This window comes from Sardina pilchardus, chromosome 19, assembly GCF_963854185.1.
Source record: "Sardina pilchardus chromosome 19, fSarPil1.1, whole genome shotgun sequence".
Classification (NCBI taxonomy): Eukaryota; Metazoa; Chordata; class Actinopteri; order Clupeiformes; family Clupeidae; genus Sardina; species Sardina pilchardus.
Window position 1 is genome coordinate 15,908,295 of NC_085012.1, and position 20,541 is coordinate 15,928,835.

At 42.6% G+C, this 20,541-nt stretch overlaps 1 protein-coding gene across 2 annotated transcripts in view; it reads right to left on the minus strand.

Annotated features, from left to right (window-relative positions):
• Nucleotides 1-20,541, minus strand: part of adgrg2a (adhesion G protein-coupled receptor G2a) — a 28,889-nt gene extending 8,348 nt beyond the window's left edge. The window contains exons 1-21 of one of the 2 annotated variants that reach the window (XM_062521398.1): nucleotides 20,383-20,541; nucleotides 15,895-16,004; nucleotides 12,028-12,630; nucleotides 11,325-11,363; nucleotides 9,031-9,072; nucleotides 7,151-8,359; nucleotides 6,766-6,813; nucleotides 6,572-6,651; nucleotides 6,252-6,278; nucleotides 6,125-6,162; nucleotides 5,517-5,647; nucleotides 5,165-5,282; nucleotides 4,779-4,843; nucleotides 4,395-4,442; nucleotides 3,425-3,495; nucleotides 3,285-3,325; nucleotides 3,113-3,155; nucleotides 2,965-2,999; nucleotides 2,653-2,780; nucleotides 2,179-2,302; nucleotides 213-2,032 (exon numbers count right to left, since the gene is read on the minus strand). In XM_062521398.1, the coding sequence (XP_062377382.1) occupies nucleotides 213-2,032; nucleotides 2,179-2,302; nucleotides 2,653-2,780; nucleotides 2,965-2,999; nucleotides 3,113-3,155; nucleotides 3,285-3,325; nucleotides 3,425-3,495; nucleotides 4,395-4,442; nucleotides 4,779-4,843; nucleotides 5,165-5,282; nucleotides 5,517-5,647; nucleotides 6,125-6,162; nucleotides 6,252-6,278; nucleotides 6,572-6,651; nucleotides 6,766-6,813; nucleotides 7,151-8,359; nucleotides 9,031-9,072; nucleotides 11,325-11,363; nucleotides 12,028-12,630; nucleotides 15,895-16,004; nucleotides 20,383-20,399 (4,837 nt within the window). In that variant the 5' untranslated portion in view covers nucleotides 20,400-20,541. Of the gene's footprint in view, nucleotides 1-212; nucleotides 2,033-2,178; nucleotides 2,303-2,652; nucleotides 2,781-2,964; nucleotides 3,000-3,112; nucleotides 3,156-3,284; nucleotides 3,326-3,424; nucleotides 3,496-4,394; nucleotides 4,443-4,778; nucleotides 4,844-5,164; nucleotides 5,283-5,516; nucleotides 5,648-6,124; nucleotides 6,163-6,251; nucleotides 6,279-6,571; nucleotides 6,652-6,765; nucleotides 6,814-7,150; nucleotides 8,360-9,030; nucleotides 9,073-11,324; nucleotides 11,364-12,027; nucleotides 12,631-15,894; nucleotides 16,008-20,382 lie in introns of both variants that reach the window. The other variant, XM_062521397.1, reaches the window with a different exon arrangement.

Sequence of the window (20,541 nt, forward strand, 5' to 3'; positions counted from 1 at the left end):
TCTGACCATTTCCTTGGCAGAAATTAGCTTTTTGAGACATAAACTAAGCATTTTGAGCAAGATATAGTTTTGACACAGATAGTTGTGGCCAATATCACATTCTGAATGCAATTGTGAGATTAATGGAAGTGAAAACCTTTGTGAGGCCAGTTATCTAGGAACATGACTTTGCTGTGAGAGGAAGGTAGATAACCTCACTGCTTCTTTCTTACCTGTAGTGACTGTAGTGACGGTAGTCCGAGATGACACCTCTGGATCAGTGGTCGTGGCGGCTGTGCTAGCCTGTGCTGGCACTGTGGCGTTTGTGTTTACAGGAGGCTCTTCTGTGGGTTGGGGCCCAGGCTGGGTTGTAGTTGCCGGGGTGGTGAGGATCGTGGTTGCCAGGGTTGTGGTCCTGTCTGGATCAGCTGGAACCAAGGTGACGTTCTCGTGCTGCCTTGTTGTGTTCTGCTCTGATGTTGTTACCATGGCAACTGTCTGGTTCAGCACAGAGCCTGCTGGGTAGCTGCTTGTCACGTTCAGGGTGGTATTTGTTCCAGTAGTAGTAGAACTAACACCCAATGTTGCTGGTGAAGAACTTGCATTTTGAGAAGTTGTCGTAAGTGGAATGGCTGTTGAGTTATAGTCCATGGTGGCATTAAGATGTGACGGCAAAACTGTAAACGACTCTGTTATGTTCAACTGAGGGCTTGAAATGGTGATATTATGTGAGGATGTTGTTGATGCATCTGCTGTGGTAAAGTCTGTTGAGTTTAGAGACGTGTAAGTGGTGGCATATTGCGTGACATTAGTGGGCAAAGCAGTTGTGTTCATGTCTGTTCCATTGTGTAATGATTCATTTCTTGTTGTATACATTTGTGTTGTGTTCAATGGAAATGGTGTTGTGGTGTTTAATAGGGTGTTGTTCCACCATACCGTTGTGGAGTTAAACAAAGTGCTGTTTTGTGTTGATATGGTAAATTGCGTAGTGTTCTGAGAAACACCTGTGGTGTTAAATTGAGTGGCATTTGGTGGTACCGTTGTAATGTAAAACTGGGTGCTGTTTTGCTGTAAGGTTGTACCATTAAATTCAATGTTGTTTTGTGTTAATGTTGTATTGGATTGTGAAGTGTACAGTAAATCTGTGGTGTTAAATTGTGTAGTGTTCTGAGGAGCAGCTGTGGTGTAAAATTGTGTAGTGTTGTGAGCAACAGCTGTTGTGTTATATTGTGTAGTGTTCCGAGGAACAGCTGTTGTGTTATATTGTGTAGTGGTTGGAGGAACAGCAGTGGTGTTGGATTGTGTAGTGTTCCGAGAAACAGCTGTTGTGTTATATTGTGTTGTGTTCTGTATAGTGTTCTGAGGAACACTTGTTGTGTTAAATTGTGTAGTGTTCCAAGGAACAGCTGTTGTGTTATATTGTGTAGTGTTCTGTATAGTGTTCTGAGGAACAACTGTGGTGTTAAATTGTGTAGTGTTCTGAGGAACAGCTGTGGTGTTAAATTGTGTAATGTTCTGGGGAACAGCTGTGGTGTTAGATTGTGTAGTTTTCTGAGGAACAGCTGTGGTGTTAAATTGTGCAGTGTTCTGGGGAACAGCTGTGATGTTAAATTGTGCAGTGTTCTGGGGAACGGCGGTGGTGTTAGATTGTGTAGTGTTCTGGGGAACAGCTGTGGTATTAGATTGTGTAGTGTTCTGAGGAACAGTTGTTGTGTTAAATTGTGCAGTGTTCTGGGGAACAGCTGTGGTGTTCAATTGTGTAGTGTTCTGAGGAACAGCTGTTGTGTTAAATTGTGTAGTGTTCTGGGGAACAGCTGTGGTGTTAGATTGTGTAGTGTTCTGGGGAACAGCTGTGGTGTTAGATTGTGTAGTGGTTGGAGGAACAGCTGTTGTGTTAAATTGTGTAGTGGTTGGAGGAACAGCTGTGGTGTTAGATTGTGCAGTGCTCTGGGGAACGGCGGTGGTGGTGCCAGTGGTTTTGCTTTGGTCTCCTTGCCATAGTGGTTCATGACAGACATCATTGAGAAGTACTGCCTTAGTCTCACCCTTTTGGCTGTTACGAATAAAAATACACACACACACACAAAAAAACATCTCTCAGCATCCATCATTAACATACATAGCATAATGTTTCTTCCATTACTCATAGTTAATAATCACTTGCACTTAAAGTGTATTATGCTGGTCAACTCCACTTACCATGTTAGGTGTGAAGTGCGGAGTTTAGCATCACAGAAGTCAGGCACAGTGAGACTGGACGAGAACCAAGAGAGGTTAGAGTCCAGCAGCCTCACGCCAGATGAATTGGACCCACCACACATCGCTACACAAGTGAAAGAGCATAGTACACGGCATAGTTAACAGAACTCTGTCTAAGTCTTCAGATCCAATTGTGTGCGCTGTAGTGCTGCACAAAACAACAGCATGTTTGTTAACTGCATTGTATGTGCTTTTTGTTCAAGTGATTTGTCCAGTCGTCAGTGGTAAAAATAGCTTGCAATGTTGTAATATGTACAGTAGACGACATAAGCAAAAGAATGTCTGTGTTTTTGCTTTGCTCTCACCAATTCGCATAAGAGCAGCCTGTCATAAGAAACCCCTCACACACATACACACACACATGTGCACGTGCACACACATTTCATTTCATTGAGGAGGTGCACAGTGACTCACCCATTCGAGACAGCCGTCCGTCATAAGACACCCCTCCGCTCCGATGCAGCCGGTAGGCCATCACTCTGTTGACCTCACACACGCCCAGCTGCTTGTCCAGCATCAGAGCAACCATACAATTGTGAAGCCTGAGGTGCATACGCACACGCACACACACACACACACACACACACACACACACACACACACACACACACATGAACGCACACACAAAGCAGGACAGTTATTTGATGTAGTCACACACACAGAGACAAAGGCACTTTGGACTAAGTTATTCCATGTTGCATACACACACACTTCCACAATGTTTACCGTGTTTCGTTTCCATGGCATTCCAAATGTATCTCCTGCAGAAATTCACAGAAATGTGTGAGAATTAACTGACGTGTATGAGCTCCATCAAAATACAATTATTTACAGGAAGACCAAGAAGACCAAGCAACACACAATTCAAACTTACCCGAAAATGTTTGAATGCCTGAGTTATGTTTTCACAAAAGGTCCTGAGGGGAGGAGGAACAGAGAGAAGACTGTAATATCTGACAGTGTGTTTCAACAGAGCATGTGCATAGACAAGCAAGTACAGTATACTAAGGTGGTGGTAGAGACGATAGACTGGAGAGTGTGCTTACCGATTGGTGACTGAATCACAGTCTGCATGGGTTTTGAAGATCTGAGGAAGGGAATGACAGGAATTCGATTATCATTCATACACACTATTCTCAGCACTGACACAGACAGATTCAAACACGTCTAAATTCAGAATACACACCAGGTTCTGTATGCCTGTCGCATTGATGGTGGGACTTGTGATGCTCAAACGCAAGGCATAATAATATTCTCCTGAAACAGGGAGTATGAAACAGTTTAGCTCCGAGCAAACTTCCCATGCATACACAGAGCAAGGCAGGGCAAGCTTTATTTCTAAAGTTTTAGCTGTGTAGTGCCTTTCATACACAAGGCAACTGAATGTATTTTACACTACAAAAGAATTGTAGATAACATTACAATCAGTAAAAGCATGACGTATTATTATTAAAATATTCTTAAATCCATATCAGACATAAAACACATGCACCTAGAGTCATAAATAATAAAAGGTCTTAAAACACAGTGTGCAATCAATTAATAATAAATGCAATTGATCAGGCTAGGAGAACAATGCAGGCTTACACACTTGAGAACAATAACCACTGAAACTCTAAAACACACGTACAGTGGGCGTTGGTTGACATTGGCCGCTTTCACGTGAGATTCTCATGAGAATCACATGTGAATCACGTGTATTTTATTTATTTTTCCCAAGTGAAGCTGCAATGTCCCAAACAACCACCAGGTGGCACTTGTGAGCAGGGTTAGGAATTTCGGCATTTACCACTAGCCAAACAGTCCCAAATTGAATTCAATCCCGAAGCAAGCTGAACATCTTTTCTGCTTTTATTAGCCTAGTCTCACGACAAAACTTGTTATTGTTTATGAAGGTGTCTTCTGTTAGCCTATTTTATGAAGAGACATCTGGCTGTTTCGTTTAGGTTTGTTTTGCTGTCACTAATGGTTTCATGAGGTAGGCCTAACCACTAAAAGCATAAGCCTATGTCCACATGTACACATTCTCTCTCTTGTGCAGAAATAAATGCAAACATCTTGACAATACAACTCTTCTGATGTGTTCAAAACTGGATAATGATGTTGACTCTTAACAATTTACAACTGAGGCTGTGAAATGCAACTGAGGAGGTCACCTGTGTCATTGCAGAAGGATTCACAGTTACACTGATCTTGTTGTTCAACTGCAGAGCAAACAACAAACAAATAAACAAACAAACAAACAAAACAGCATCTCTTCACATGACAGACATGGGTCAGTGAAAGAACACAGAATGGATAAGAGACAGTCAATGACTGATAAAGATGATGATATAGAGAGCAATTGGTGTGTGGTTGGATATTGAGCTGCACAAACATTGCACAAACACTACACAAACATATTGATCAATGTCTGTTCACCTTTCAAATACATTGTACAGTGAGCCCATTGAAAGACTAAAATGGAAGATATTTCAGTGTAGTATTACACTGCAGTGTGTTTCATGTTGGGATAGAAGCTGATGGTCAGTCATACTCACATGCGCAGGAGTCTTGCTCAGGGTCAGAAGAGGGCGCAGGGACATAATCTGAGTCCATAGCTGAGCTGAGGACAACAAATGTGTTTACATGTATAGAATAAATTATATTAACAATACATGCTGTTGAATGACTTCAAATGTGATTTTGTGTGTAAGTGTTCACAAGGGCTCTTCAATAGTTCCCTCATTTATTTCCTTTAATAAAATCAAACAAGCATGATGAGCACAGAATATTCTAAATAGCAAACCTTTGGGAAGCTTGTGCATCTTGTTTTTTTCATAGCCTTGTGTAAGTAAGCTAGATTCAATCATTCTCAGATATGCATACATTCATAGCAGTTCCCCATACGACATGTAAGCAAAATCAATGTACAGAGAGTACATACCATGTGACGTTGACAGCCTGGTTAGAGGTGCACATTCCAGCATAGGGCTCAGGGTAGGTGCACCTCACAAAACCTCCTCCAGAGGTCAGCCTATCTTCATCAACACAGAGGCCTTTACCTACAATGCAATGGATACAAAACTGCACTTACTCCCAATCACCTTGCTTCAACTGTTAGGGACCAGGCGTCTGAATTCACAAATAACCACATCTTCCAAATGGATAGATTGAATTTTACATTTTGTGTCAGCAACCAGGTTTCTCATATTTATATCACTACAAAAGTTATTTTTCTGGTCATTAAAACTCGTCATTTTTCTCACAGAACTCAGATTTTTCTGCTGGTCACCTACCAACCCTCTCCACATTGCTGTAGATGGCAACGTTTATGCCCGATCCATTGGTTGCCCCCTGTAGCTGCTGTTTCAGATCACATGGGTTCACAGGCTCACTGAGCCCCAGCTCCACAGTGCAGTTAGTCCTCCTGAACAAAAGGGGGCAGCAGAGAATGGGCAATGACTTATGAGGTCATATTTAATCAATTTTAGACATACACATTTAAATCCCTTGTGCTACAGGTGGGGTATTTTCCACAGTGACTGATCAACACTCAAGTCTTTTTTTTATTACACAGCATGACAGGAGATTCAACTACAATGCATAATTGGCTTGTGGCAGTTGCAAATGTGTGGCTTGTTGTATGATTGTTGGATTCGTAAAGGCTCTCCTTCATGGTCAAATATGAGCTACCAGTGGCCTGAATATCTATCCAAAGAACTCAAAACAGACAGAGAAAAAAAAAGAAAACCAAAACATCATCAACAGAGCAGAATTCATGATCATTTCACTAGGATTATCAGGATTATCAAACAGACACCAGATTTGAATAATTTATTCTCAACTCAAAATTACAATCAAGCAATGTAAATCATAGTTAGAAATGCTAAGTTAGAAGACTTACGTTATATTGGTCTTGTCTGCACAGTTTATTTCTATGGACTGTAAAGATAAGAATGGATTGTTTAGCTTGTTCTAAAAGAAGCAATATTAACAGCATACTGCCTTGATGAGTGTGGGATTGAGCTTACCTCAACATGGCTGATTGACTTATGAAGCTGACAAAACAACAGGGAGCGGAGAAGAGGAGAAACGAGTTCAGTAGACATATTTATACAGAGCCCATTTAAACACAAGACAAACATCTACTCTTTCCAAGTAAGCCTTTTATGTTCATGCTTTTGATTTTCATGTTTATTTTGTTTTTATTACCAATGATTCAAAGCAGTAAAATGTTCTTTTTTAGAAGAGATAATTGCCAGTTTTGCAGCATAGTGTCATCCAAAAACCAGTCTGACCCCACACAACATTTTTGCATGACATGGGAAAAACTCAACGGTCAGTGACATACCCAGTCTTCAATATCTTTCTCGGTCTTGTCCCTTGCTTGTCCCTCCACAGTTACACTGATCATCATCCAGTAATGGGATGCTATTAGGAAACAAAACTCAGGACATTCAAGTCATCTGTCATACCAACCACTGGATGAAAATGTGTCCCAATGAAATGGACAGATTATACAGTACCATGCCCTGAAAGACTTACTTGTGTTTGAACAGAACTGAGAGAAGTTGCACTCCATCACAATGGGTCCTGATGAAGCATATGAATAGAGATGGTATAGATTACAGAAGAACATGCTACAGTTATAGGTCTTACAGTACGTACACTGTACATTTAAACAGTCCTATGTATACATTTAAACAGTCCTTTAAAAGTCTTGATATTCTTTTACACAAGGAGGCATTTTGCATTGATACTTGACTGTGATGCTGTACTTAAGTTGGTTAGAAAAAAAAAAAACTGGTATCTTGTTATTGTGCCGTTAAGCGTTCCAATAACAGATCGCCTAACTGTCCTCTGCAGTCATACTGTGGGAAGCAAAGCAGTCAATTGTCCCGTTCTTGACATAAACCATCATGGCACTCACCTTTATCAAGAATTGGCCACTGAGCATCTGTGGTGTGATTGGACAGCTGTGTCCTAGCCGTGGGTGTGGCAGTCGAGTTTGTTTGAGATGAACTGAATGTGCTGGGCAGTAGAGCAGTGATGGTTGTAATCTGTGTGGGCTTGGTTGTGGCTGTTACAGGAGGGTAAGTGGACACTGAGGGGCTTTTGGTGCTCTCGGTAGGCATGGATGTGGGGTCAGCAGCTGTGACCAGCCTGGTTGTGGATGCCATAGTTGCTGTTGTCTCAGGGTCAAAGGTCATCATGGGAGAGGAAGTTGATGTTGATGTTGAGGAGGGTGGAAGTTTTGATGGATGGGCCTCCTCGGTCGCCGTTTGCTGAGAGCCCACTGTAGACGAGGTTGGCGTGCTTCCTGGACCCCTGGGAGGGTATTGTGTTCCTTGACCGGTGGTGGGTGGTAGTGTTGTTTTTGCCGATACCGATTCTGAGGTCGGTGCCACAGTGCTAACTGTGGTCGCTTTAGCAGTCGTCACTGTAGATATAGTTCTGGCATTTGTTGTTAGTGTGGTCAGGGGAGGTAGTGTACTTCCTGTTAGTGTGGTCTGGGTAGGTGGTGTAGTTCCCGTGGGTGTGGTCTGAGGAGGTGGTGTTCCTGTGGGTGTGGTCTGGGGAGGTGATGTACTTCCTGTTAGTGTGGTCTGGATAGGTGGTGTAGTTCCCGTGGGTGTGGTCTGAGGAGGTGGTGTTCCTGTGGGTGTGGTCTGGGGAGGTGATGTACTTCCTGTTAGTGCGGTCTGGGTAGGTGGTGTACTTCCTGTGGGTGTGGTCTGAGGAGGTGGTGTTCCTGTGGGTGTGGTCTGGGGAGGTGATGTACTTCCTGTTAGTGTGGTCTGGGTAGGTGGTGTAGTTCCCGTGGGTGTGGTCTGAGGAGGTGGTGTTCCTGTGGATGTGGTCTGGGGAGGTAATGTCCTTCCTGTGGGTGTGGTCTGGGGAGGTGGCGTCGTTTCTGTGGGTGTGGTCAGGGAACGAGGTGTTGCTGTAGGTGTGGTCTGGGGAGGCGATGTACTTCCTGCAGGTATGGTCTGGGGAGGTGATGTACTTCCTGTGGGTGTGATCTGGGGAGGTGACGTCGTTCCTGTGGGTGTGGCCAGGGGACGAGGTGTTCCTGTGGGTGTGGTCTGGGGAGCCGATGTACTTTCTGTGGGTGTGGTCTTGGGAAGTGGTGTACTTCCTGTGGGTGTGGTTAAGAGTGGAGATGTGGTTGTTGATACATTAAACATGTTACACTAAATGTGTTTCAGAATAAACTATGCTACTCTGGGGAATGTCCACATCATGGCATATTTTGTGTGTTTTTGATACCTCTAAAATCATCTCCTCACGACTGTTAGTTAGTCTTTTCTTTGAGTACATATACATATACAGTATATATATATGTGTGTGTGTGTGTGTGTGTGTGTGTGTGTGTATGTGTGTGTGTGTGTGTGTGTGTGTGTGTGTGTGTGCCTGTTGATAGACGAAACCCTGTGTGGAGTTTCTCTGGGAATACTGAAGGTAGGGGTGGGCTGTTTCGTTCATCCATTAAGCATCAAATTCAGTATGTAAAATTGTTCAATAGTTATTGAACATCACCTTAATTAAATCCAACCCCTTACCTTAACCATAAATCGTGGTATACATTGTCAACAGGTAGTTTGTTAATAGCTTGTTGTTTATTGAACAGATCTGTGGGTGGATTATCCAACTGCAGTGTGCAATGTTTTTTTTGTATGTTTGCTGCCAAATACCTTAAACATAAACCATCTGGTGATGGTGGTCCTTTTAGAAGAGCCCACTGAGTTAGAGACTATGAGATATGGAGTGGGAAAAGGGCTTTTGCCCAGAGTGGCAGGCTGCACTTACCAGGTGTGGAGACAAAATCTCTGCCGTCTGCAAGTCTAGTAGCTGGAAGAGAATGAGAAAGTATATGTTAGAACGCATTGGAGAATATTCAAGAGACAACAATCATTTGTTTGTGCTCAGTGCTTCTGTGGCACCAGCATGTCTCTTGATGTTGAGTGCAAATTGATTTGGCAAGCACACTTGCAAAGCACAGATACATTTGCAGATGTGATGCGACACGTACACTGGCAAAGCACAGGTCACCATGTCAATACCTTCCTTCATGTTGTGTGAACAGTATGTGCTAATTATTATTATGTTGCCTGTTTGCTTTCCGGATCAGTACAGTGTCACCAGCAGACAGACAGTGCTCAGAGCCCCCACACTCTCACAGCAACCCAGACACAGACGCCAGCTTCCTGCACACCACAATCGCTGTCATCAAAGGAAACTCACCTGTAGCACCACTGGTAACACAATTGGGATTGTGTTTGGCACTATTGTTATTGCACCTGCCTATGAAATCAATGTGGTATTGAGGAGGACAGTATGAATCCACACACCAAAATCGTGTCTAGCAATATACAGTACAGTATATCATACTATATAAGAAAAGTCGAGTTTATTTGAAAAAGATTTGGTCTCTTTCAAATTGTAATGGGAAATAAATAATAGTCACAATGATCTTTTTCAGTACATTACAGTGAATTCACATTATTTAACATTGCTTACTCATGGTAAGAAACACTCTATTTATAGAAACCTGAAAAAGAAACTTGTCTTTTTCACAGTATTAGTAATAGCTAAATAATCCTTTTTTTATTTTTTATTACTGTGCTGATTTACTGATTTACTGCACAGCCCTTCGGAATGTCATAGCATGTCAACTCGTTCGCATGTTTTTTTTTTTTTTGCTATACTCTGCAGTATAAGCAGTTTTTGATGGTGCCGTTTTTATAGGAGAAGAAGATATAAATGAATTGTGTTCAATAGCAGTGATCAACAGACAAGTCATCATCACCCTTAAGCTGTTCTCAGGTCCCGGTACCTGGAACTCTACCTACTCCCCCTGCCACAGCTGACCAGCTGAAAAGGCTTCAACTGGAAGGTCTTGAACTGGGAGAAGCAGCGATGGAGTATATGCACTGAGGGGCTCGACGGGAGTACCTAACAGCTATCACAACATATTCAATCTGAGGCTGATGGGACAGGTTCCCACTCTGTGGAAAACATCATGCCTGGTGCCTGTGCCTAAGAAGGGGCACCCCATAGTCTTAAATGACTAGAGCCGGCCTGTAGCATTTAGGCACGTGACAAGACCATGGAGTGGTCGAAGAACATACAGTACAGTAGAGGCCCTTCACAAGAGAAATGAGAGCCAACTTAATTCATTACTGTGTTCAAGATCTTTTACCACAGGGGTTTCCCACAGTTGTGTGTTTGGTTGAGAGTGTATGTGTGCTGTTGTGACCCCAGGGATGAATAAGGTATTCATGCTCATGCTCCATGTGGCCACAAGTGTGGTATGTTGGTTCTTGCCCAAAACTAGACGAAATAGAGATCCAGTTCTATTTGTGTTTACTTCCTCATCACCTTCGGTTAGTTAGTTAGGAATCGTGTCATCCAGGGGTAACACTTTCTATGAACCCAGTATTCATAAACAGGGCTGTAATGGAGGCTAAACACAAGAAAACACAGTTTATCCACCTCTGAAATTTCAGAAATTGAGTGTATCTACCTCCCAAAAGACATGACATTGTATTATTCACACTAATCAACCCTCTAGGAACTATGCAATACCACTACCATTGCCATAAACATCAGACAATAACCTCCACCATCATCAAACATGTTCCGAAAAAATCTGATACCACATGGTGCAGTCCCTGTTCATAAAGTATCACAAATGCATTCATAAAGTGTTATAAACCATTCAGAAAGCCTTGTAACTATCGATATTAGTATATAACTATTTATGTCAATAACTATGAGGATTTTTGAATGATTTATAACCCTTTGCATGTACTTGCTTTATGCTTTATGAATACTTGATTCATGGAAAGTGTTTAGATTTAGCACGACAAGCAAAGACCGGGAAAACACATCCCCAAATAGCTCCTACACAACAATAATTTGCTTGTTTGTCAGAGCCATAGTAACATTTCAGCTCAGGGCCGGGTCAAAGGCAGAGGAGCGTCTCTTGATTTGAATGCTATCTTCACTTCTTTGACACAAACATTGCAAAGCACTGATAAATCAGCCTCTCCAGTACTACAGAGGAACAGGTAAAGACACACCACCACCACAAAACTTACCTCCGTCTGAATTGCTATCCCGTTTCCTCCTTGTCTTGCCTAAGAGATCAATGTGACAGTGAGGACAGCATGCAGCTACTACACACCCAAAGCCAAAGTCATGCACATTTGAAAAAGAGTTGGTCTTTTTCAAAATGAAGTAGGAAATAAAGGCTATCCTACAACAGAAATACTGAGAAGTACATGCACTATAGCAACCTCCCCCCTTCCCAGAAAAGAACATTTTCTGTTCATGTTCAGTTCATGTTCTCACTGATGTAGCCCCTTGTAAGGTACTGTAAGGTTTTAACTGAAGTGTGCTAAGTCATGAGTATATAAATACAAATAAACATAACTTACATTAACTTTTAAAAAACAGAATTACTGAAATCTCTACATAAACTCTTTTCCGGCATCCGGAGGGAAGTCCCTTTCCAAAGAAAGCTATATGATTTCCATTTATGAGATGAAAAGCACACCGTGCAGGCCAGACAGCCACACTTCCTTACCAACACATTTGAATGGTATTAATGGTATTATTATTTGTGTGTTGACTGTGGAGCTTTGTTCTGCTCAGGTTGGCCCATCCAGTTCAACACGCTACCTCGACCTCTAAATGAAGTCAAGCAAATTTCCCTTTGGTGTGCAATACAGTACTCTCTGTCTGTCTGTCTATCTGTCTGTCTGTCTGTCTGTCTAAGTCATGTCACATGCTGATTCTTACCACAATACAGCTGGTCATCCCGGACTTTGGCCCTAGGGTGAGTGACGGCCCACATCCGCGACTCCCAGCCGGCCACTGAGCCGTCCTCGCAGGCCCCGTGCGGCTCCACGTCCCCCCACATGCGGAACAGGTAGAGCTCCACCTTCCCCCGGGGGGCAGCGGCCGGCGCCCCGGGGTGGGCATCCCACGGCTGGCAGCCCAGCGTCAGCTCCCCGCTGGGGGGGATGAGCCGGGCGATGACGGTGCGCTGGTGTTCGCCGTCGCTCCTGCCGTCCACCTCCAGGCTGAAGGTGTTGCGCAGCGAGTCGCGCCGCAGGCAGAGCCGGTGCCAGACGCGCGGCGCCAGGCGCACGGGGAAGCGGTGCCGGACGCCCAGCAGCCAGGCGTGCAGGGAGTGGGCATCGCCCTCCAGCGCCAGGTCGTAGCGCGGCGCGCGCGGGGAGCTGTAGGAGAAGGCCAGCCAGGGGCCCGGCGAGACCACGCGCACGTCCACGCACACCGTCACCTGGAAGAGCAGCGGGATGCGCTCGCGGTCCCGGAAGGTCCAGTAGTCTTGGCAATCGCCCAGAACAGCCTTGGAGTCATACATGAAATAGCCATGAGCTGGGAAAGTGTGAGTAAGAAAGGCCAAGGGCAGAAAAAACAACACGGTGAGTATGTGAGACACACATGCATGATGACATGTTTTCTTCACACTTCTTGTACAACCAGTTCCCATTTGGTAATTGGCAGCTTAACTTGAAACTACAAAGCAAACAATTGATTTACACGCAGCTAGTCCTATTCTTAGAAGTCACAGCCACAGCGAAGTTAGGTCAACCACAGAAAAAAGAAATCTGGAGTATCAACAATCCAAGAAGAATATACAGGGGATTGATTGTTAGTGCTGATCTTCCAGATGTCTGATTCTATTATGGCTTCAACACTGAGAAGTCTCACACTGTGGGGAAAGATTCATTTGTCGAATGGTGTATGGCAAGAAACTCAACATGCGGTGGTACACTCTAAAAAATAAAGGTGCTTAAATGCTTGTTTTTATGGGGATGATGAAATGGTTTGTGGGGGGTATGCTGTGTGTTTGGGTAGGGGATGATGAAATGGTGTGGATGGAGGGGTGGTTATGTTGTGCATGTGGGGGCATGGTGTGTGTATGTGTGTGTGGGGGGGTAATTGTGTGTGTTAGGGGGGAAATGTGTGTGTACTGTATTTGTGTGCTGGGGGTGTTAATGGGATAAGGGGGGGGGGTGATGAAATGATACATCAAGTACATTAAGTGAAAGGTTCTTCACAAAGACTATCTTCACACCTGCTTGCCTTTTCCTAAAGGTTCTTCACCTTGGCTTCTTTATAGCACTACAAAAGGTTCTTCTATGGCATCTATGGCATGCTCTTAGGAACCATTTATTTTTTTAGAGTATTTAGAGTGTTCCTCTGATGCAATGCTTGGCCCTTGTATGCCTCTGTCAGTACAGTATGTATTTCCATCAGAACAGCTCAGTTTAAAAACAGGATAGCCTGCATTGAGGCTGACTGAAGCCCTTTCATTCTACAGATCTGACTGACGTGTCGAGCAACAACAAAAGGTTATCATAAAGGTTATATATAAGTACAAAAACACTTAAGAAACTAGGAATAGACCTCGCAAGACAGGAATGCAATTCGGTGTGTGCTATAGTTTGCTGAATTGAACATTGATTTTTTTTTTTAATTCTTCGACTTTCATTTTACCTTGCACCTGTGCATTCTCTGCCACTTTGCTATAGTTTGCTGTCACTGTTAGCAAACACAGTAAGCTCTTAATGTACTTCATGGGTACTCTGCCTCTATTTGAGATACTTGGAGAGGGATCCACTGAAAATTAGGGTTAGGTGGTCATCATGGAAGGTAACAATGGTAACATAATAATAACATAATAATAATCTTCTCTTACGTTGTTCCTATTATATATTGGAATCAGTGCAAATTCAGTTTTTCATATCAAACACACAATCATGAACTCATGCACACAGACAGAGTTGTTTTTACGTGGCCACTTTTTAACTTCAGAAGGATGTCTGCTTTGAATATGCTTGTCCATGACATGCACCCAAACTTAAAAACAAACACAAACATAGACACTCAAAACACACACACACACACACACACACACACACACACACATACACACACACACACAAACACATACACAAACACACACACACATAGAGACACGCGTGCATGCACGCACACACGCACGCACGCACGCACGCACGCACACACCACACATGCAAGCATCCTTGAGAGAAAAGGGCCAGTAAGTCCACTTGGCTGACCAGGGTGGCCCATGCTGTCATCTTGGCTAATTAATCCCCTGATTAAAGGCGAGATCGAAAGTCACGCCGCCTCATGACCATTCGACCGAATCCTGAGCTCTCGTCGGGCATCAAAAGGGCCAAGCCTTTCACTGCACCGAAAGAAAAAAAACACCGCTGCCATTTCCTTCCTAAATGGATAAAAAGCCTCACAGTCACATTGCCCAACGAGGTTTTTCTCACCCGTCCAAAAGCTCCTGAAGGCTCTCCAAAAACATGGAAAGGAATGGCCATACTGTATGCACTTTGGTTAGGAATGGAACTGAATTTCATACAGTAGATTTCATCAAGTGTTATACCGCATAGTCCTCAGGCCCAAATTCAGTGTCTCTGCAGGAGACTGTTTACAGAACGAGATCATGAAGTTATGCTTCAGTTGTGCTTCTCCTCCTACGTAATTGTGTCCAGAAGATAATGACTGGCTTTAAACTAAACAATAAGGTAGACTTGGGAATCCTGTTAAACAGAAACAGCTTCCTATCCTTAGATAAAGTAGCCTACATCATGTCTATATTGAAAAGACTCGCACAGCTTAAGAGTTCTTTCCCAAATCATTTTGATGGCACATAACCTCGTAACTATTACCTATTAGCTATTACCGACCTAGAATAGGTAGGAACACCATACCCTCCTCCGAAATCGAAATGGAAAGGTGCTAAGATACAGGAATTCGGAGATCTCTTTCTACAGACTGCTGTCGGTGCATTCCCCCTATATAGTATTCGAGTTATGTTCATGCTTTGTAGCAAAAAATGCACATTTAGTTTGTTTATTTTGCACTACTCAACTGTGGGGGACCCCAAGAGCAAATCTTCTAATGTGCTGCTTTACAGCACAACTTACAGCAAATGTCATCTTAATTCTATACATCAATCACTACACTACACATACTGTTTCTGTAGTCCATGTTATTAAATATATAAAATACACAAATAGTCGTACATACTAGTACAAAGAATCAGCTATGTACAGTATGTACTGTAAATACGTATGGAAATAAACATTCAGTATGTAAAATAACTCACTGTGAGCACAATATACTGTCTGTATACTATACATTAGGGTTGCTATAACTCTGTTTTGTGTCACCAGCCTTGAAAGTTGGCAACTCTGTATAGATTGATATACCATATCAATGCAGTCTTTTAGTCGCTCTGCTCTTGTGTTGTCTTTCCTGTCTCTCTTCCTGCTCCTTCCCTACTTCCCCACTCATCTTTCATTGTTCACAGTTTATTACCAAATTTGTCCAGTCGGGAGCGAGTCTACTGAAGAGTCTGCTGGACAGTAAGAGGTAACCATGGGAACAGGTAAGTCCCAAGAACATTCAAACTGTTCTGAAAGAATGCTTTTCTTATGGGCCTTTGTCCTTGTCTGACTCTGTGGTTATATAAACATTCTCCGGTGTATTGCTTTGACAGACGCACACTTGAAGTCATCTCAGCTGAAAAAGTTATGCTTTTCACAGTGAAATTCATTTTCTTGCCCTGTGCTTGAAAAATGCGAAGCAATTCTTTACCTTGAAGCACCGAAGAATGAATCATCCAGAGCCAGAAGAGCCGAGTGAGAAGACCAACAGGTTTGCTCTGTGCGATGGGTGAGAGGTAGTCCACAGTACCAGGCTGCATCCTTCTGTGAGAGAAAGAAGAAGTTCAAATCAATTGAATTGTACAGTATATTCCATGATTCATTAAGACTGTAAAAAGCAAGGACGGTACAGCAAACACAATTATATCTATGTTCAAATGCCAGAAGGGAGTGGTGAGGATATTGCCATGTAATGATCATTTTCAAAAAAAGATGCCGAAAACAAAGCCTTGTTCTGTCCACATCGCATGTGCAAACTGTACATGCACACAGCTTAACTCTACCAGAGTGAAGTCAACGAAAGACAATTTAAGCCTTGAACACAATTCGATTTGCTGGTCGGTGGTTATGAATAAACGTTTAATGATTACAATATTTTAATCCTGCATACATACTATACTGTATTTTCTGCATTTGTGGTTGTGTTCTGACAACGAGAATGAAACATTTATTGCTCTTATAACAACATTGTGGGGGAAAAAACAGGCTTCATGGCCCAAGCCTTTTGCCCTGTACGGTATGTAATTCCTCTGTCACAGCAGAGGACTTGTTCATCAGAGTTTGTTTGCATGGCATTCTTTAAAGATCTAAACAATGCTCAACAAAGCTGCTGACTTTCCAGGTTATGCTGCACTAATGAAACCCTATACATGGCCATCAATCACCTTATGGTGCAGTGATGCAAATGACTTTTTGACATACAGATTTGTTTGATCTGATGATACTGTAAACCTCGGGTTACAGTGTAAACCCCTCAACAACACCATAAAATAATATTCAAAAGCAATGTTTGAATGATATTCTATTTCAGTAATGCATAAGCATCGGCCATTTTTGCATCTCATGCTGGTGGTGTTGCTCTCATCAGAGTAGACCTACTGTATATCGTAGACAATATTTTTTCACCACTTGGATCCCATTACAGTAAGTAAAAAAAAAAGTCCAAAATATTGAAATCCTTCTTGCCCTCCAAATAGGACAGCATCAAGGTCAAATTGAAACTTCCATATGCCAACCTAAATCTGCTGGAACACACCTTAAATACACTTACATGTGCAACAAAGTTAATAAATGGCAAACATGCCAGCCTCAAAGTCTTTGGCTGCGCTTACACTCTACTGGTAAGACGATTAATCCCTGCCGAGGCAGACGGCTCTGAGGACCGTTCACAACACGTGTGGCTGCGGTGTGTGTACAGCGGTGTGTGTATAGCACCATTTGGGTTGGATCAGAATTGACTCAGAGTAACACACGCACAACACCTCAGCTACCGGCCCCTCTGTCAAAGAACCGGATCAAAGCATTCCACTGCATTAAAGTCATCACAGACTGTCCTCTCCCTCGATCCAACTTCATGCTGTCCGAACAAGTGCCAAATCGCTGTTTGACATGCAGTGTTATCAAATGGCACGCCAGTTGTGGTGGCACAGAGCAAGCCAGCATCGTGTTGTGTCAAACTCTGCCACTGGTGAGGAATAGCAAATATTTTTATTAGATATGCCACGCTTTCACTGACGAGAGAAAAAAAAAAAAACAACAAGAAGAAATCACAGCTGATAAGCCCCCTCTGTCCCAGAGGAAGGAAGGGGCAGAGTCACTATTACACAGATAGCAGTGTGGGCCTTTGTGGATCACGCAAGAGAACACTTAATCACGATCATGTTACTGCCAGTGGGTGAGAGCAAAGAGCATGGCCCTCACTAAGCAGGCCTGAGAGCTTCCAAGAGCAGGAGGCCACATAAGGTCAATTATGTCAGCCATCTATCAGCTTTTTTTTTGCAATTTCCAGGACATTTTGCAGCAGGGCATTGCTCAGGGAGCGTGTGTGTGTGTGTGTGCGTGTGTGTGTGTGTGTGTGTGTGTGTGTGTGTGTGTGTGTGTGTGTGTGTGTGTGTGTGTGTGTGTGTGTGTGTGTGTGTGTGTGTGTGTGTGTGTGTGTGTGTGTGTGTCTGTGTTTGTGAGTGTCTGTGTCTGTGTCTGTGTCTGTATCTATTTGTATCTGTGTTCGAATAGGTAGTTTCATGGACAAGCATATTCAAAGTGGACATTCTTCTGGTACACAAATTGGCCACATGTAAGCAAACCTTCGATGATGACAGAGCCAGAGGGCAAAACTGAGTATGTACAACGTCAAACATTTTGAAACACACACTGTCTTATAATTCCTTCTTTTTTTAGCTATTTAGACTCTAACTAGCATGCCTGAAAAATAATAGGTCCAATTCCCGCTTCTGGGATGAAGATGAAAGTGAACTGATTTTTGAAGTCAAATGTCAAACACGCCTTGAGTGTTATATCTCAAGAACGCCTTGACACACAATGTTTTTTTGGTACGAAAGTTTGTAAGAACTCAAAGATTAAGAGACTCAATGTCTCCCCACCAACGTTATAGCCAGTAGCCTTCCATCCACTATTAGTAATTCCTCTGGAATTGCATTTCTAGTATAATATGTAAGTCGCTTTGGATACTGTAAAAGTTTTCTGGTAAATGTAATGTACATGTTGTAGAACAATGCTGAAAACCCAAAACCAAAACATACTTGCCAAATAGCCTCCATATACCTTCATGACTGTCTTGTGCTGCACTGTCATCATCATAACCAGTTTCATGAAAGAGTCACGTGGAAATGATTCTCACAAAAAGCAGCCAACAAGTGCTGCTCAATATGTATGATCCCTTTCAGGACTGTTGGAAAACCATGCCCAGTGTCTACCGTTAAGGTGAGAGTATAATCCCTTATCCTAATAGGGGGAGGCCTAGAATCAGACCAGACCAATGAGAAGTGGCAATGTGTAATCAAGATGTTGGTGGTCCTCCTGGAAAGTTACAAAACATACAACGACAATAATCAAAATAACAACACTAATCAAAATATTGAACTTGATGATGAAAACAGAAATATTGTAACATTTTGTATATTATTTTTTCAGCATCAACTAACAATTATTTGTTGTTCAGTTCTCACTGACAAGGTTATTTGAGGTTCAGATTTAAAGGCACGGTGCCATGTGTATTGTCTGTGTTGATGCCAATATGCGGTACCAAGTTAGCTCCACAATGTGGGAAAGTATGTCCTCAGCCTGGCTGGCATGGAGTTTTTAAAGTCTGAATTGAGTTATGCCTCTCTTATGAAGTTTTAACTTGGTAAATAGGTTTTGTGTGGACAGTTATTATTGATAGACAATTGTTTTAGATGTTGCATAACTGTGATGAGAACGTTTGACTGACATTTTGGTATTAAAGTGAATTACAGTGTATGAGATCGTCACGTATCAATAATGTGAGCCAAAAACAACGAGAAGGAACATTCCAGACCACAGCAGGGGAACAATCTGACCTGCAGGATGACATGGTCCCATTCAGTTAACATCTCATTCCCCCATCCCAAAAGAGGACATAGCCCAAGAGAATGTGCGTCATTCTTATGGCTGAATCACCAGGACTTAATCCCTTTGAAAACCCAATGATTGTCAGTGGCATGTATGGCACTTCATTCACATATCATTGAGGTGCCTGAGGCATAAGAGCCGTGAAATGTGTTTCGTTGGTCAGAAAATTACATTTCACTGACATCTCTCTGATGTTCCAGACTGTTATGACTTCTTTCATTTCCTTGGGGGTAACAGAAGGAAGTTCAAGTTGACATCACTAAACCTATGGAATGTTGTCAATCTATCCATCCATCTATCTATCTATCTATCTATCTATGTAGGCCTAAGTAGGCTGTGTATGTATTTGTAGTATAAGTATGTGTGTAGGCCTACCTATCTATCTGTGTGTGTGTGTGTGTGTGTGTGTGTGTGTGTGTGTGTGTGTGTGTGTGTGTGTGTGTGTGTGTGTGTGTGTCTGTGTGTTGTCGATTAATCTGTATGAATGTACATGTTACAGTATGCCCTATTTGTACCACTTAGTAATTTGATATCAAATATCAGGGTGTAGTGTAGGCCTAGGCCTACTGTATCCATAGGCTACACATGAATCATGAAAAATATAAAGCATATTAAATAGCTAGGCCATAGATAGATTGCTACTGAGTTACCTGTCACTTAGCCTACTAACCTAGACTACAGTTATAGGCTAATGTTGTATCAAACACAAATTATAATCCTTCTTTGTAAAAAGGGCTAAAACAAATGAAAAGCATGATAGCGTAAAACTTAAAAGTTTAGCGTAAACGTTTAGGCTAGGCCTACCTCAGTTTTCCTTTTTTGTTTACCGGTAGACTACCATCATTCATAGCCATTAGTGTTTTTAGTGAATGAATGTCTCACCCATGTCAAACTTCAGGGTAGTTAATGAATGTTTCCCTATGATATTCGCAAACATTTTTAGATCACATTCAAGTTTACACATTCAAGTTTACAAACAGAATATTTTCACATTTTACCGGAGTTTGAAACTGAGCCCGCGGACACTCACCTGTTGATGCCGCGCATAAACTATGCGCGAGACCATCTTACTGTGGGAGACGTTCCTGGAGTCTTGACTTGTCCCAAGCCCAGCATCACTCTGTAGCCCAATGTGTTGAACGCTCCCGTAGCCTATACAACAAGGTTTTAATCTTACGTTTTTCGTTGC